This window comes from Sander lucioperca, chromosome 6, assembly GCF_008315115.2.
Source record: "Sander lucioperca isolate FBNREF2018 chromosome 6, SLUC_FBN_1.2, whole genome shotgun sequence".
NCBI lineage: Eukaryota > Metazoa > Chordata > Actinopteri > Perciformes > Percidae > Sander > Sander lucioperca.
Window position 1 is genome coordinate 33,504,439 of NC_050178.1, and position 15,236 is coordinate 33,519,674.

The 15,236-nt window shown below is 41.6% G+C and overlaps 2 protein-coding genes across 6 annotated transcripts; one reads left to right on the plus strand and one right to left on the minus strand.

Moving 5' to 3' along the window:
- The first annotated feature begins 3,946 nt into the window (after positions 1-3,946).
- Positions 3,947-6,817, plus strand: LOC116067547 (protein FAM107B). The gene is made up of 5 exons (XM_031324029.2): positions 3,947-4,112; positions 4,721-4,754; positions 4,997-5,156; positions 5,872-6,016; positions 6,178-6,817. Exons 3-5 carry the CDS (start codon positions 5,014-5,016, stop codon positions 6,274-6,276), a joined length of 387 nt encoding a protein of 128 aa, XP_031179889.1. The 5' UTR covers positions 3,947-4,112; positions 4,721-4,754; positions 4,997-5,013; the 3' UTR covers positions 6,277-6,817.
- On the minus strand, positions 6,144-14,770 carry b3galt6 (UDP-Gal:betaGal beta 1,3-galactosyltransferase polypeptide 6). Of its 5 annotated transcripts, XR_004897546.1 has the most exons (3): positions 14,162-14,770; positions 12,557-13,659; positions 6,144-6,272 (listed from the first exon to the last, which is right to left on the minus strand). XR_004897546.1 is itself a non-coding variant. In XM_031323916.2 (2 exons), the coding sequence occupies exons 1-2, from the start codon at positions 14,176-14,178 to the stop codon at positions 12,630-12,632; spliced, it is 1,047 nt and encodes a 348-aa protein (XP_031179776.1). In that variant the 5' UTR covers positions 14,179-14,769; the 3' UTR covers positions 12,314-12,629. The 5 variants fall into 5 exon arrangements, 4 of the variants coding, with proteins under 4 accessions (XP_031179776.1, XP_031179781.1, XP_035857749.1 ...); XM_031323916.2 differs by lacking the exon at positions 6,144-6,272 and having other exon boundaries at positions 12,314-13,659; positions 14,162-14,769; XM_031323921.2 differs by lacking the exon at positions 6,144-6,272 and having other exon boundaries at positions 12,314-13,659; positions 14,301-14,767.
- Between the last annotated feature and the right edge of the window lie 466 nt (positions 14,771-15,236).

The window sequence follows — 15,236 nt, forward strand, 5'->3', positions numbered from 1 at the left end:
AATCCCAGGAAAGCTGCTGGACCGGATGCTGTCTCCCCATCCAGCTTGAAGCACTGCGCTGACCAGCTGTCTCCAGTGTTCACAGACATTTTTAACACCTCACTGGAGACATGCCACGTGCCAGCCTGCTTCAAGACCTCAACCATAATCCCTGTCCCCAAGAAGCCAAGGACCACAGGACTTAATGACTTCAGACCCGTCGCCCTGACCTCTGTGGTTACGAAGTCCTTTGAGCGCCTTGTGCTTTCCACCTCAAAGACCTCACCGACCCCCTCCTGGACCCCCTGCAGTTTGCCTACAGAGCCAATAGGTCTGTAGACGATGCAGTCAACCTGGCCCTCCACTACATCCTCCGGCACCTGGACTCCGCAGGAACCTACGCCAGGATCCTGTTTGTGGACTTCAGCTCTGCCTTCAATACCATCATCCCGGCTCTGCTTCAGCAGAAACTCTCCCAGCTTGGTGTGCCTGACTCCACCTGCAGGTGGATCACTGACTTCCTGTCTGACAGGAAGCAGCATGTGAAGCTGGGGAAACACGTCTCCGACTCACAGACCATCAGCACCGGATCCCCCCAGGGCTGCGTTCTTTCTCCTCTGCTCTTCTCCCTGTACACCAACAGCTGCACCTCCAGTCACCAGTCCGTCAAGCTTCTGAAGTTTGCGGACGACACCTCCCTCATCGGACTCATCTCTGATGGAGACGAGTCCGCCTACAGGTGGGAGGCTGACCACCTGGTGACCTGGTGCAAGCAAAACAACCTAGAGCTCAACGCTCTAAAGACAGTGGAGATGGTTGTGGACTTCAGAAAGAACCCAGCCCCACCTGCCCCCATCACCCTCTGTGGCTCCACAATTGACACTGTGGAGTCTTTCCGCTTCCTGGGAACTACCATTTCCCAGGACCTCAAGTGGGAGCTGAACATCAGCTCCCTCGTCAAGAAAGCACAACAGAGGATGTACTTCCTGCGGCAGCTGAAGAAATTCAACCTGCCAAAGACAATGATGGTGCACTTTTACACAGCCATCATTGAGTCCATCCTCACATCCTCCATCACCATCTGGTACGCTGCTGCCACTGCCAAGGACAAGGGCAGGCTGCAGCGTGTCATTCGGTCAGCTGAGAAGGTGATTGGCTGCAATCTGCCGCCGCTCCAGGACCTATACGCCACCAGGACTCTGAAGCGTGCTGGAAAGATTGTGGCTGACCCCTCCCACCCCGGACACAAGCTCTTTGAGCCACTCCCCTCTGGCAGGAGGATGAGGTCCATCAGGACCAAAACCTCACGCCACATAAACAGTTTTTTCCCCTCCACCACTAGCCTTCTAAACAAGGCTCGGAATCCATCCTGACTCTCTCCACACCCCACCTCTGGCTCCTCATGCCACTGTACCTACTCTGCTGTAGCGTCCCTTTTCACTACTGTTTAACTTATTTTACTATTTATTTAAATTTATTTTATCGTTATTAATACGTACTGTGTGTATATGTTTATACTTATATTGTTTATATCTTTTTATCCTTCTTATATTTGTATGTGTGACATGCTCCAACAACACCATGACAAATTCCTCGTATGTGCAACGTACTTGGCAATAAAGCCCTTTCTGATTCTGATTCTGATTCTGATTCTGATGCCTCCACTCCAAGTCCTGTCAGTCTAACAACATACTTTTCTTTCTGCCCTATACTAACTTTTTACATTCTAGGAAAACATGCTTCACTGTCTCAAGACTCCCACATTCACACAAGCCAGAAACATATTTTCCTAAATGCGTTTGCTTACTGGCTTACTTCTTCTTTTACTTTTTAAAAGGTTTGTTGTTGCCATCTACTGGAATGTACGAGCGATATTCTCCCTGTACGACAGCCTACTGAAATGGAGCCATAAATCACTTTATTGATAAACAATAACAATGCACATTTTATATCTCAGTCATCTGATAGTACTTTTATTTTATGCACTCTTCCTATAAATGTACGTTCCCAGGGAAATCTTTATCTCGGTTTATACAATAATAATAATAATTATTATTATTATTTATACTGTTTATTGATCCCCAGTGGGGAAATTACAATTTACACTCTACACACTGGCCTGAATTACACACACATGCTCAGGACCTATTCATGCACTAATGGAGAGATGTCAGAGTGAGTGTGCCGGTGCTGAACCTGAGTAACCTGGGCTTAGGCAGTTCACTGTATACATGAATACTGGACTTTCTGAGTAACAGACCCCAGAACGTCAGGATGGGAGATCTCACATCATCCACTCTCATCCTGAACACTTGCACACCACAGGGGTGTGTCCTTAGCCCCCCCCTATCCATCCAACCAACACCATTGTTGATGATAACACCATAGTAGGACTGATGACAGGCAATAATGAGACAGCACCGAGCACTCTGCCCTCCACATTCACAGGGAGAAGGTAGAGACAGCGGAGAGCTTTAAGTTCCTTGGTGTGCACCTCTCGGCTGACCTCACCTGGACCACACACATCTCCCATCAGGTGGGGAAGGCCCAACAGAGGCTTTACTTCCTCAGCAAGCTGAGGCACGCTCACCTCCCTCAACACCTGCTGACCAACTTCTATCGGTCAGCAATAGAGAGCCTCCTGACCTACTGCTGTATGGTGTGGTTCTCCAGCTGTACAGAGGAGAACAGGAAGGACCTGCAGCGGGTGGTGAAGGCAGCAGAGCATGTCATCGGGACAACACTACTCAGACATACACTCACCTAAAGGATTATTAGGAACACCTGTTAAATTTCACGTTAATGAAATTATCTAATCAATCATTCACATGACAGCTACTTCAATGCATTTAGGGGTATGGTCCAGGTCTAGACAATCTCCTGAACTCCAAACTGAATGTCAGAATGGCAAAGAAAGGTGATCTAAGCAACTTTGAGCGTGGCATGGTTGTTGGTGCCAGACGGGCTGGTCTGAGTATTTCACAATCTGCTCAGTCACTGGGATTTTCACACACAACCATTTCTAGGGTTTACAAAGAATGGTCTGAAAAAGGAAAAACATCCAGTATGCTGCAGTCCTGGGGGCAAAAATGGGAAAACAATGACAATAAAGATCTATTCTATTCTATTTACAATTTTCTCCAGACTAACCCATAACGCCTTTACAATTCATAGCATGTTTCAGTAAATATCTACCAGTTTATCTGTTATACTGGGCACATGCTCCTGTGATAAACTCACACCGGCATTGTGGTCAGTCTGAAAAAAAGGAACTGTTTCTAGAACAATATGGTACTGCATGTTCAAATGTATATGTATTCTGTACACACTCAAATCAAATTGAGTTGTGACATGCCAAAATCTAATAACTCCATCTATACTTTTTCTTTTTTGTTTTTGCATGTCATTGTCAACATCTGTTATACATCACATATGAATGTATTAGTCTCAATTTACTTATTTATTTTCACTTGTTTAATACTGCACATATTTTGCACCACTGCCACTATTTGGAACATCCTCTTATCTTTATCATCAGCATTTACATAGTCTCGCATTGCCAGACCTATCTCCACAGCGCTGTTTCAGCGCTGCATTTACTTAATCCCTACATCTCTATTAAATGTGTTGTTGCAGGGCTGACATTGTCACTGTCTCTCTCTGTAACTCACATATGTTGTGCCCAATTGTTTACTGTTGCTACACTGACTTAATTCCACCTCAGGACCATGACGATTTCCTCTGTTTTAGTGTGTTAACTATTACATCTGGAAGGCAGCAGGACAGAATACAATGTGAATCTGGAATCTGCTTCACTTCCTTCAGTTGGATTCACAAAGTAGAGATACACAAGTTCAAAAGGTCCATGTTGCATTATCCTAATCATTACATTACATTATCCTAATCCCTACATGTTGCTGAGGGAACAAGGCTGGAGCAAAGGGTCGTAAGACAGTTAATAAGATTTGACCACAGGACAGTGTAGCACACCTAGATCAACCACACTGCAGCTTGCTGTGCACCCTGAAAACAACAGTTAGCTTCTGCTCCTTCTTTTTTCTGCATTTGCTTCTGCAAGAACAGATTTTAGCACATCTATCTTTTCATCAATGCATCTCTACCATAGCACAAAGGTAAGGTTTTTATCATTATTTCTGTGTTTTCGTCGTAAGCTGAGAGGGAAAACGTTGCCTATTTAGTCATATTTGAGTTGGGTAGTGTTTTTTTCTGAGCTCAATTTTTAAAGAATGGAAGAAGAGCATTGGGACTTCAAAAACCATAATAAAGTTGGAATTAAAATCATTTCCAAAACAGGAAGCTCACAATATATCCTTTGTATGTATGGCTGTAAATAGTCACAAACCATGTTGACTTTATTTTGCACAATACTTTGCTTCTGGTATGCAGGTAGATAAGAGAAATAGAATAACAAACCTCATCATTTTTATCCATTAAACATGTCAGAGCTTCTAGAAAATATTCATCATTGGGCATATATTTTAATGTAAAGCACAACTTCCTGCAGCAACTAAATGTGATACGTGCTGTGTCATTTTGACAATTACTTGTCTTTGTGTGGATGTGAGCATGTCTGTTTGACAGAGTATGTTGACGAGGGGCAGAATGGTCTGTGATTGCCATCGTGATTTGCATGTTTTGAGTGCTAAAAAAAATAATCTTTGCATTATTTCATTATTACATTTAAAGGAATTTACTTGCTTGCCTGCTGTTTTTCATTCAGGTATCACAAAAAGTGGGTCTTTGAAGTAAAAGAGGTGAGATAAAATCAAATAAAAGTCAATTTTTCCGTTGCTTTTGGTTTCATGGTCTTCACATTTGCTCCGAAATTGTAGCAAATCACTTTAAAAGTCAATCTTATGGCAACACATCATATCACTTTAAAATAAGCAGCATCATGTTTTAACATTTAGCTACCAACAAAAGCTCTACTCATACTGGATGAAAGACTGCCGAAGATAAGTGACTGTGTGTGCTGGCTTGTATTTATGTGTGTCAGAGAGACATCACTGCTGGATGGTCCCGCCACGCCAGCAGGTCACTGAGAGTTCACAACAGGAGGGCAGTGACCTCATCACAACCAGGAAGCTGCCAAATCCCATCCTGGCTCCTCACCAACACAGAGCCCTTCACAGAGAGCTGCTATTATGCCACAGAAGGTGAGAAAACACTGAGCTCTGTACCTGCTGTCTATGATCAGGCAGCAGGAGTCAAGAAATATTTACCAAAGTTTTATACCATGAATCGATGCAGATAGGTGTTGTTTAACACTGATCAAGTCAAAGGTACACCTTTGACTGAGATTACTGCTAATCTCTCTCAGGGAACCAGTGGTCTCACCCTCTTGTGTCTAAGAAAGCAAAAATAAAGTATATTGATGCAACAAAATCAACAACAAAAAATGTTGTAGTTCTTGAAGCAGTACAAACATTACAATACAGGGTCTGTGGCTCAGGTGGTAGAGCAGTCGCCTACCAACTATCGGAAGGTTGGTGGTTCAATCCCTGGGCAAGACATTGAAGCCCGCATTGCTCCAGATGTGTAAATGTGTGCGAATGTTTATCTGATGAGCAGGTGGCACCTTGTATGGCAGCCTCAGCCACAGTGTATCAATGTGTGTGAATGGTTCCTGTACTGTACTATGTTAAAGCGCTTTGAGTAGTCGTTAAGACTAGAAAAGCGCTATGTTAATACAGTCCATTTATAAATCTTTGTAGCGTTCACAACAAAGTTTGTAAATTAAGGGTGTCAATTCAAACTATCCGCATTGATGATTAAATAGCACTGCAGGGAAGAAGGCATGTTATTTTTGGGGTTGCTTATCTCCATCTATTGATCCATCATGTTATCAGTATTTTTTCCATGTGCCCTCAGTGGTCTACTGCCCAGAGAGAAGCCGGAGCTGCAGTGTGTGCTGGAACACAGACAGAGAGAGCAGCACAAGCAAAAGGAGGTGGCCCTCTGTCCTCCCTCCGACTTGGAAGTGAAGCTACGCACAAGGCTGCAGAAAATACAAGTTGTGAGTATGTTAGTTCAGAAGAAAGACGGAAAACCACACAGCTGGAGGAATACAGCATTTATAATCATCTATTTCCTTTTTGGGCATGTGTGAGAAGCCTGCAGATATTGGTAAATCTTATTAGGGAGGATGTCCAAACACAGATGCATCCTGTCTTGCAGTACGAGCTGGAGGAGAAGAAGAAGAGCGAGAGCCTGCAGAATGTTCCAGAGTTTGTTCGTGTGAGAGGAACCCTGAAACGTATCCAAACTTTTTCCTAGTGACGAGAGCAAAGGGACAAATACTGTTACAGTGGAGTCCAGACAAGTTCCTGCTTTATGGTACTGTCAGTTAAAAGGATCCTTGATTGACAACTGCATATATTTCAGATTGGAATAATAAAAATTCATCAGTATTATTTTGAGAATAATGTTCAAGTGTAAGTATTTCCTCTAAAATCTGAATTGTGTAGAGATATTAAGCCAAAAAGTGTGTTACGCTAGAATCATTCCTAAATATGGCCATAGAAAGTAGGTTATTATATTTCGTAGTACTGTTAAAAAACATTTTAAGACCTCTTGGTAGCAATTCTGCCTTTTGTAGAATATCTTACAACATGTATGCATTTGACTGATGTATCCTTTCAAACAATGAATATATGAGAATAGAAGTGACAAGAATACACTTAGAATTTTTAATAAAACATCCATGTACGTAAAAACAAACACTGATATTGAATCGTAATCTGCTAGTGACAACTGTGAGAAAATAGTCATGTCATTGTTCACAAAAACGTAACAGACACATAAAAACGAGCATGGACGTACAGTAGCTCTTTTTGCAGCATTCCTCAACTGTTGGTGCTCCAACATATTGTACCCTTTAATCAACACTGTACTGTATTTCACAAGTTTCGGGACACAGCTACTGACATCACACGGTAAGTTCAGAGAGCTTAACATCAGAAAACAAAACAAGTAATCATTGAATAAAGATTTATGGACTTTAAAACCATGTTTCTGGTTTACCAAAGTGACCACGTGACAGCTGGTATTCTATATCAAGTTTCTCAATCTGAATCTGTGGTGTGCTGCAAACAAACATTCACAAATAACTTGATATCGGACCTAAACTTTAAAGTGTGACTGTTGCCTTGGAAATGTAAATATCCTCACTAGTGCTGTCAGTTAAACGCGTTATTAACGGTGTTAACGCACTCCCATTTTAATGGGCCAATTTTTTTTATCGCGAGATTAACGTTCTTTTTGGCATAGCAAACTTTGTAGTTTTTTTCACATGCTGTTGCAACAACTAGTAACGTTAGAAAAACTACAACACCACACCGGATCTAGCTAGACCGGAAACAAAACAACAGGCACGCTGCACACTTGTTTGGGCTTGCGAGCCGGCCAAAGAGTAGTAGGCTAACGTTACGTTTTGAGTGGATGGCGAGCGCGAGACGCCGAAATGGATGCCAATAAGATTCTGAATGGAAAGTTTACTTTTTAAAAGTTGCCAAATGGTTCCATTGACAAGACCAAAGTGATCTGTGTGTTTTGTCGTTGTGAACTGAGCTATCATCGCAGCACGTCCAGTCTGAAATACCACTTGATGGCCAAGCACACAGCTGATGCGAATTCTCCGCCCCCTCGTCAAAGCCAGGCGACAAAAGCACAAAGCAAGCCGATCCACTTTTCCATGATAAGAGCATTAAAATGAGAAAAAAAAAAAGAATTGGACAAAAAAATCTAGGGACATTTAGAATAGATAAAAATGTGCGATTAATTGTGAGTTAACTATGACATTAATGCGATTAAATATTTTAATCTTTTGACAGCACTAATCCTCACATAGGCTCCAGTGTAAGGAATAAGAAGGCCTGCTGAATACAACACATTCAACCATTTTCTCGCACACATTCTTTGCACCTCCGAACACATGAAACCTTGTCGTACCGACGACAGTAAACACACGTTTTACATTTAAAAAGTGAACATTTCTTGCCCATTAATTCTGTGAATTATACACAATTTCTCCCAACACGTTTATAAATACAAATTTCACTTGCAAGCAGCAACCACGGCCACTGTTCTTCTATCCCAATACCAGCGTGTTGTGTTTGCTACAGAATAAATTAACAATAAATAAAATACAAATAAAAAAAATGCTTTCACAAATAAAATTCAGACATCACGGCAGGTTAAGATTCTCCCGTCTGCGGTTCCCTGTACTATCTACTACACTGAAATAACCGTAAAACAAAGAGGTACAGCAGAAGAAGCACAGACAGGGGAGAGACACAGGCCACCGATGTGGTAAACTGGTGGTGACAGGAGCATGGGTCCGAACAAGAAGGCAAAAGGAGTTTGATGGTCGAAGAGGACACGAGGCTGAAGTTGGCTTCCTGTTCTAGAGTTAAGGGGTAATATTTTTCAGCCAATTCAGTTACACCACTTAAAGTTGTAACACTGATATTAGACATCATAGTAAAAGCTTTAACGTTGTTTAAAACATTCCATTTGTGAAAAACGGGGAAAAAAGTAGCCTGGTTGACACCAGACCCTTCTCAGTTGTAACTGAGAGTGGGTCTGGGCAAGCTTCATTCGCTGCTCAAATGCCACTGGGCGCAATTGGATAGTCCTTCAACCAACCAATCAGAGCAACGATCCGGGTGACGTAGCAGCGAACAATAGATATGACATGACGTCATAACAAATGGCATAACTGTCGGCCATCTTACTAGGGTACTGTCGGTACACGATCCGTTCTGCCTGCACGATCCGTTCTGCACATGCGCAAGATAATACTGTTTTACGTATCCATACGACCTGCACGATCTGTTCCACGCTAGCCTATGGCTAGCCTCCACCGGGAAGCTAACGTTAGTTTAGCTAACAGCTAATTCGGCTAACCGCTAGCTGACAGCTAGATTCAGTCTAAAATAACGTTAACTCAAACGTAATGGGAAAAGCAGGCTACAGCTAAATTAAGACTTCACAGTAATAACAATAAAGACAAGTATTGAGTGATTGTATTTTAAATGAGCACAAGTAAAGTAGAACTGACGTAACAGCTGTTATATATGTTAGGTGTTTGTTATATATGTCAACGTTTATTTTCAAGTTTTATTTTGAGGGTCTTTTAAAGTTATTACATGCTGTCTCAGCTAGCAGTTAGCCGAATTAGCTGTTAGCTAAACTAACGTTAGCTTGGCTGTCGACCGGAAGCGTGGAACAGATCGTGCAGTGTCGTAAATTCTCGTACAACCGCGCATGCGCTAACATTTTGCGCATGTGCAGAACGGATCGTGCAGGCAGAACGGATCGTGTACCGACAGGTACTGTTTACAGTTGTCGGTACGCGGTTCGCGCATGCACGGTTGTACGAGGATTTACGACACTGCACGATCTGTTCCACGCTTCCGGTCGACAGCCAAGCTAACGTTAGTTTAGCTAACAGCTAATTCGGCTAACCACTAGCTGATTGTAGCGGTCTGCCGTTAGCCTCCACAGGCAAGCTAACGTTAGTTTAGCTAACAGCTAATTCGGCTAACTGCTAGCTGAGACAGCATGTAATAACTTTAAAAGACCCTCAAAATAAAACTTGAAAATAAACGTTGACATATATAACAAACACCTAACATATATAACAGCTGTTACGTCAGTTCTACTTTACTTGTGCTCATTTAAAATACAATCACTCAATACTTGTCTTTATTGTTATTACTGTGAAGTCTTAATTTAGCTGTAGCCTGCTTTTCCCATTACGTTTGAGTTAACGTTATTTTAGACTGAATCTAGCTGTCAGCTAGCGGTTAGCCGAATTAGCTGTTAGCTAAACTAACGTTAGCTTCCCGGTGGAGGCTAGCCATAGGCTAGCGTGGAACAGATCGTGCAGGTCGTATCCTCGGTAAAACAGTATTATCTTGCGCATGTGCAGAACGGATCGTGTACCGACAGTTGTCACCGATGGCAGCAAGTATGGTTATCAGCTGTGCAGCACCTAACTGCTTTACCAGAAGGACCGAAGAGACCCAGGAGGCTGCCATCACTTTCCACATGTCAGTAGGAGTAGATAGAGTATTTTTTCTCTTCTTTTTTTTAACTATAAATACAGAAAAGTTGGTGAACTAGCTAGCTAGCTAGTTACGTTACCTAGCAACTGTTAACGGACCGGCTGAGATGTCAGTTATTGGTGATTGCTAGTAGCTCTTAACAGCATTTATGAACAGCAAACATTGTTTTAGTTGATTGATTTTTTTTTAGTTGATTGATTTTTGACCTCAAATAAGACATTTAGTAACGTTATAACAGTTTTTTTTTAACACGTCGTTAATATTACCCCTACATTGACTGCTGCGGCTGATTTCACTTAATCTGTGTTAAGTTTTCAGTTAAATTAAAGTTAACGACAAGTACTCTTTACTCCTAAATCTCATTTTATAATATCTCAAGACAAATCCAGCAAGCTAACGGTACGTTAAAATGTAACGTTACACATAGAGTAAAGTTACGTTACACAAATCAACATTAGCCACATCCAGCAACACGGAGCCCTAACCGACCAGCCGCACTTAACGTTACATTTTCACCAGCTAACGTTAGCTCCCCAAACATTAGCCATGTTGAATCCTGCTGTCACTCATCATATATTAACATCTAGTGTTGTCAGCTTACCTCATGCCTTTACACGATTTTCCTTTCAGTAAAGCAAATTAAAACTTAATAATCCATGTCTTGATGAGGTAAAGTAACTTCAATCCAGAAAGGATTCCTACTTCAGCAGTTCTCCGCATTACTATCGTAAATGTAATTTCCATAACATAACGTTAGCGCAATGAAAATTGCGACAAGTCCATCAGCAGTTCTGGTGAAGTCATTATAGTCTTTATCAACAAAAACTCATTGAAGCTAGCGAGGCTCTTCAACTACTCCGCTCATCGTCAAAACTAACTCCATGCCGGCCGGTTGACAGGAAGAAAACAAACGCTAAACAGGAAGTAGCGGGGTTGATGGGAAATGTGGTCTTATAGTTGAGATAAAATCTACACACATAAATAAATGTATTAATAAATTACAGTTGGATGTTTCTCTCATGTGTCTTATCGTAACTACCGCTCTATAGACCATAATACTGAATCTGTTTAGGATTTCTACGTTAAAAAATACTGTTTAATGTATATTAGCCATTCAGAATACCAAAGACAGTTTTTACATATTAAGTTCAGGCAAAATTGAAAAAATAAAATTATTACCTGCAGTATAAATGCAAAATTATGAGCTTATCTTTATAATTGAACGAATTACTTGTTCTCTTGGAGCTATATCAATCAAAATTCCACCCAAATCTCTATTTTTTGTTTCTTTCTAGAAAGGCACAGTTGTCTTACAGTCATTAGTTTGAATTAAAACCACTATTGATGTATTGGTAGAAAAATATAAGGATTATAAAGACAACATGAGCCTCTTTCCCTATTGGTTCCAATTGAAGCAATTCTAAAACTTAACCCTGGTAAGATGGCCGCCAAGTGGTTCCATCCTGGAATGGCAAGTCAGAATTACATGTCATATCTATTGTTCTATATCTATGGGCATCAACGGGTTGCTGCGCTTCGGTGGCCGTCATGTTGAATGTAAACAAAAAGCTGCTTGCCGTCGCTGCGCTATCGTCATCGTGTAAAACCCGTCTCAACAGTTGTGATTGGTGCCTCGATTTGGAAAAATTGGAAATGGGCTTGAATGGGCTCTTGGCCTGACGGACTTGCAGAGCAAATCTCAAATTTGCCGGAAGTTTGTCAGGGTTTTCCCAGGCTAGGAAAAAAGTGATTATACTACCTGTTCTGCATCACAAACTAGGGCTGCCACCTCTTAGTCGATTAGTCGACTAATCGGTCGTTTTGGTCTTAGTCGACTAAGATTTCTTTAGTTGATGAGTCATTTTTTATGCTTATTCATGCTTAATTACTCATTTCCAAGAAACTTATGAGCACATTTCTGGTAAACACAAGATTTAAAGTGGTGCTTTTGCAGGATTAATTGTGGAGAAACTCAGTTTTACAGATGGTTAATTAACTACATTTATATTGTGCTTTTCTAGTCTTAACCACCTCTCAAAGAGCACAGCTCTGTCGATTACATCAACTAATCCATTAATCGACAAAATCATATAAGTGTTAGTCGACTAAGAATTTCTTTAGTCGAGGACAGCCCTATCACAAACAAAATGTTATACTGCATGACACATACCATAGAGACTTGAGACTGAAATGTCATTTCTTTTCTTCTATCCAGACCACATTGGACCAGGTGCATATTTTTAATTTGTCAAACCTATTCTAAATTAACATTAAAACTCTAAAGACTGAGCTTAGACCTGCTCTTACGTGATGTAAAAGCAGTGAAATTGTCCTTTTTTTGTTTTCACAATTAGTAAAAAGGTTTTCCAAATCTGGAATGGGGTTTCTATCAACATTAAGGCATTTGCTTTGTTTTCTGGAACCTGTTACATACCTTTTAAATTGTGCAACACTAGAGAATTGGTCGAAAAACATTATTCCCTTACTTTTTCCTGACTCGGAAGAATCCATCAGACAAATCAAGAAGACAACTTCAGGGCCTTGTAAAAAGGACAAAAATTAAGGAATGCCATCCTTCCTTTGGCAGCACTGTGAGGGTGGCACACTCCAGTCATACACATAGGACAGCCGCAGCTTGACTTCCTCCTTGCAAAGCCTGCCATCGCGCTGCAGAGTCTGGTGTTTTTCCAACATGTCCTCCAAGCTCTGCTTATGTGTCACCAAGTATTTGTTGTTGCAACCACGCGATTTATACTCTGTGTCAAAGCGTGGGTCATGCGTCCGACGAACGTCCACTGGCGCCAGCCAGGCGCCCAGTGACACATCCTCACTCTGCCATGTCTTTAAGTAGCCTGCGTTAAGATGCACATAACGTACTAAGTCAGCCGAGAGGATGTAGCCCCCACCCAGTGCGTAGGGCAGGTAGTAGTCACAAAGCTCCCAAGAGCTTTCCCGCCACTTCCCAGCTGTTTTCACTCTCCCTCTCCCTGAGAAGAAGCCCCAATAGAACCGGTTGGGCTCTTTCCCCTTTAGCTCCTCCTTAAGGAGGTTCAAGCGAGCAAATGTGTCATCATCTGCTTTAAGGACAAACTTGAACTCTACATTCTGGTCCAGCCAGGTGTACATGTGCAGCAGCTTGAGTGTTAAGTTCTCGTAAGAATCTCGCAATTCAGGCAGTAAAAGCAAGTCCTTGTGCCTCCCTTGCTCTGTGTTAAGGTTCTGATGATCCTCGTTGGAAAGTCCCTGAGTTCCCACCACAAACATAGCCAGAACATCAGAGTCCCGCTTGGCCAGCCAGGTGCTGCGGATGATACTCCTCCGCTCTGTGTACTTAGGTCCGGTTGTGATGAGGACCACGAGGAATGCTGACAATTCTTTGGATGTGGAAGGGGGATTATGCTGCTCTGGACGGGATTGCAAAGCATTGGCACGAGGAGCTAAGCCTGGAGGATCCTGGTGGCCCTGTTTCAGGGTTTCTGAGGTACATTTGGCCAAGAAGACCAGAACGACAGCAAAGCTGCACACAGTGCCAATGACCAGGGCTGTCTTGTGGCGGCACACTAGACGTAACAGATTCATGGTGCCGAGTCTGTGGTGAAAAACACAAAAGACTGTTAGCGTTAATGCAATTCAAAATATCAGGTTAATCATCAAAACAACCCAATTAAACTGCAGCCATACTTTCTGCAAGCATTATCAGAAAACTTGTGTATTAGGTGGCTGACAGAGAATGAGCAAAGAGTTTGTCTTATACTGCCAAATCTGTATTTTGTGTGTTTATAATCTAATGATACATTACATATGTGCCTGAATGAAGGCGCAGTTAGTCACACAGAACTAAATATTTGCTTCGGCTCGTTTTAGGCTGTACAGACAGTACAGATGTAAACAAACATAAGCACCACAAAATATGTCTAGTATGTTGTCTAATGTCAGTTTGTTTATAGTAGCAAATTACATTACATTGATCGTAGCACCTTCAATTCCTGTTTTAAAATTTGGTAGTAGTGAGGTCACCATTTTTGCATTTGCATCACAGATTTTGCCTTGAATAACGGTAGCTATTGAGCAAGTTAGCAAAGTAACCTCACCTCTGCTGCACACCCATGACTTTGTAGCACCACCTGCTTGCTAAGCTTAACTAGTAGTTGAACAGTAACGTTACACTGTGCGTACGTGTCGCAGCAATGTTGTAAGCAGTAATAAATTACAGAGGATTTGTTAATTTACCGTAGCTAATTGAAAAGTACCCTTTCCCGTGATTGATACAGCCAGAGCGGGCCACAGATGGCAGCTGTGCAGGGCTAACGCTAGCTACCGAGATAAGACCCTCTGCGTACTTTGTAAGCTCACTTCTCTGAATGCAAACACACACAGACTGCTCATATTGGTCTAAACAGGAGATGAAAAACACTAGGCTTAGCGGCGTCGGTCAGGCAGGTTACAAACAGCAGGTTAAATCGTTCGCTGGACGAGTTGAGCGGTGTCGATGTATTCATTTTTTTTGTCTTTTGGTGTAATGTTGAACCAGTCACTTTTGTGTGGCAGTGACGAAGAGGAAACGGAAGTGAAGCCCCCGTAATCAGGGAATTAAAGTTTCGCAAAATAAAAACTCATATGGACAACTATTTTTGTTTTCTTTTTATAACTGTTATTATTAGAACAAATATAAACCTACACAAGAGAAAATGGACTAACTCAAAGCCTAACTTTAAAAAAAAATGACTAGCCAAGAACTGATATGACATCACAATTACATAAAAAATAACGGAGCAAAGTTGAAGTTTTCTTTGTTAAATATGTCATGTGTAATCACAAAAAGTATTTGATAAAGGAGAATGAAAAAAGGGGCAGCAGTTTGAGGACAGCTGCCGACCAGAGCATGCGCGTTATCGACAGTGTCTAGTTTTGCCTTTTACGTAGCGTCAAGTTTGGAGAATAAGACCGGATGTTACATACTTTTGCTTCAGAATAAAAGCACACAAGTAGCCTCAGTTCAGTTACTGCAGTAAATTGAAATTTACTTTTGCCATGTTGCTTAATTTATGTTTTGTTTTTTTGTACAGTAGGTCTATTCACAACCAAAAGAATACACATTGAATGGATGAATTAAACATGAATTAATGCATCAGAGTTTTGTTTATAAATGAAAATATCAAATTACCA

Coding starts and splice junctions, on each gene's coding strand:
- LOC116067547 (XM_031324029.2), top strand. CDS start 5,014: ATGGTCCCGCCACGCCAGCAGGTCACTGAGAGTTCACAACAGGAGGGC. Junction 5,157..5,871: donor CTGCTATTATGCCACAGAAG/GTGAGAAAACAC, acceptor ATGTGCCCTCAG/TGGTCTACTGCCCAGAGAGA. Junction 6,017..6,177: donor GGCTGCAGAAAATACAAGTT/GTGAGTATGTTA, acceptor CCTGTCTTGCAG/TACGAGCTGGAGGAGAAGAA.